At 36.8% G+C, this 2,360-nt stretch overlaps 1 protein-coding gene across 1 annotated transcript in view; it reads left to right on the forward strand.

Annotated features, from left to right (window-relative positions):
• The window catches only part of UBA3 (ubiquitin-like modifier activating enzyme 3), a 6,220-nt gene extending 4,244 nt beyond the window's left edge, over positions 1 to 1,976 (forward strand). Inside the window, exons 5-8 of the mRNA XM_010180642.1 lie at positions 318 to 361; positions 656 to 720; positions 1,576 to 1,731; positions 1,853 to 1,976. Of these exons, the coding sequence (XP_010178944.1) occupies positions 318 to 361; positions 656 to 720; positions 1,576 to 1,731; positions 1,853 to 1,963 (376 nt within the window). The 3' untranslated portion in view covers positions 1,964 to 1,976. The remainder of the gene's footprint in view (positions 1 to 317; positions 362 to 655; positions 721 to 1,575; positions 1,732 to 1,852) is intronic.
• The last annotated feature ends 384 nt before the right edge of the window (positions 1,977 to 2,360 follow it).

Raw genomic sequence — 2,360 nt, forward strand, 5'->3', positions numbered from 1 at the left:
GCTGAGCTTGAAGAAACTATTTTTTGTGTTTCCACTGAGTCTTTTTATTCCAATGCAATATTCTAATTTTCTCTGAGATAGCAGAATTACAGGTTTATTCATTGGGGTGTTCTGAATACATCCTGGTAGGAAACGTTGATTTATAAATGTAATCCTGTACTGATACAGGACTTCATGAGAGCACATAAAAAATAAGTGTTATATATAATTGTATTAATAAATCAGATAATGTTCTGGCTTTAGGTTACCAAATAGAAATAGTTAAGGTTACCAACTTAACTACTTTAAATATATTCCTTTACTGGCCTTACATTCAGATATTTTAAAATGATTCAAGACATGGATGAAAGCTTCTATCGACGTAAGCGGTATTTGTTTGCCTGCCAAACACCCACTGGCTCTTCAGGGGAACATTGCAGTTGTTGCTGCTCGTTGCTTTTCCTGGTAGTTAGGTTGCTAATTCTTTGAGTCTTCTACAGTGTACTGGAAGTAGAAGTAACAAATAGGCAAAACCTAAATGCATCTGTTGTAAGTTATCTAGGGGAGATAGTTGAACTACAGTCAGTTCCTCTGGGCTGATACGGACAGAATGCTTTGCTTGTCTTAAGAAGTATGCATTGGTATAGACTTTAAATAACCTTTTTTTCCCCTCTAGAGTTTCATATTATTGTTTGTGGGCTGGACTCTATAATCGCAAGAAGATGGATAAATGGCATGCTGGTAAAGTCTTCTAGTTTTTTAAAGCCTGGCTGTTGCTTGAGTATAGATAACTAAAATTGAACAGATTTGTGTAGAATGTGTCAGTAAAATGAAATGGGGGCTGTCCAAACTCACAGCTTTCTGTATCTGCTTCTCTTTTCTTTCTTTTCTTGTTGTGAACAGCATAAAATGCATGCTTTCTTATCTGCCTTTTTCCTGAGGTGTGTTAGGCAGCATTTGTGCAGTGCCCTGCAGGGGTAATTTCAAAGTTAGGTTACGTCATTTGTGGCCTCGTGCAATCAGCTTTTGAGAATTGTAAGAAAGGAAGTTCCACGGCTGCTCTGGGTGGTCACATTGGGAACTTTTCATTTTCCAAACAGTACTTGATGTGCTGCAGCTTGTAAATGTCATCTTTTGGAACCCCACTGCTCCTAAGTAGTAGAAAGCTGGTCATTGAACTGGGTAGTTTTAGCATTGTGAATTTGGTTATAAAATATTGATTTGCTGTATTTAAAAAAAAAATCAAAACTCAAAAGGGACCAAACAAACAAAAAACCCAAAACAAAACAAAAATCAACCCCCAAAATCCTTCAAACCAATGAACCATTTATGCTGGTATACTATAAGGAAATAATGGCATTTATCAGCAGAGTAAGGGGAGGAGGCGGGTGAAGGTGGTAGATGAAGTTCTGCTCACTGACAAGTTAGTGATGTTTTATACATTATGTACCCTTAAAATAAACTGCATATTAAGAATTCAATCATGTGGTGTACCACTGAAAATAAAATTGTTAGGATTTTGTTTCTTGCTGCAACTTGTTCACAAGAAAACACCACAAACAAAAACTAACAAAACCCTCCACCTTTTTTTGTTAGATGTCATTTTTGCATTATGAAGATGGTGTCCTGGATCCAAGTTCCATCATACCTTTAATAGATGGAGGGACAGAAGGTTTTAAAGGAAATGTTCGTGTTATTATCCCTGGTATGACAGCATGTGTTGAATGCACACTTGAGCTTTACCCACCACAGGTAATGGCAACCAGTGATATTTCCTTTTTCTTTTTTTAATATTACTCCAATTTACTTGTTTCTTTCCTAGCACTATACATAATGTATTACATGCTTGCTTCTGGTTTTCTTCCCCTGCCAGGTCAATTTTCCCATGTGTACAATTGCATCTATGCCCAGGCTGCCAGAGCATTGTATTGAATATGTCAGGATACTGCAGTGGCCGAAGGAGCAACCTTTTGGAGGTAAATAGTACATTGCCCTGGTGCTAAACTGACACTTCTCCTTTTAACTAATTTGTTTTAAGTATACACAGCTACTTCTACTAAAACAATCCTACTTTTTAACCTTATGTGGCTCGTTGTCGCGTTGAATTTAAGCCTCCTCTGAGCTGGTGATGGATTTTCTCTCCTTGGACTCGCTCTCCAGTTCTGTATTTGTTCACGTGTTTCTCTCTCTCATCCTGTACAGTGTCTTTCCTGACTCAAAATGTAGGCTCTGTAAATCTGAGAAGTTAAGATAGTTTGTCTATAGAATGTGTTAGAAGTTATGAGGTTTGTAGAAATGATACTTTGATTATTTAAAGTGTCAAGTTTAAAGAGCTTAATGGGGTATTCATTTTAACACAAATTAAAGGGATTTTTTTTTTT

Source organism: Mesitornis unicolor, unplaced genomic scaffold (assembly GCF_000695765.1).
Source record: "Mesitornis unicolor isolate BGI_N332 unplaced genomic scaffold, ASM69576v1 scaffold33233, whole genome shotgun sequence".
Taxonomy (NCBI): Eukaryota; Metazoa; Chordata; class Aves; order Mesitornithiformes; family Mesitornithidae; genus Mesitornis; species Mesitornis unicolor.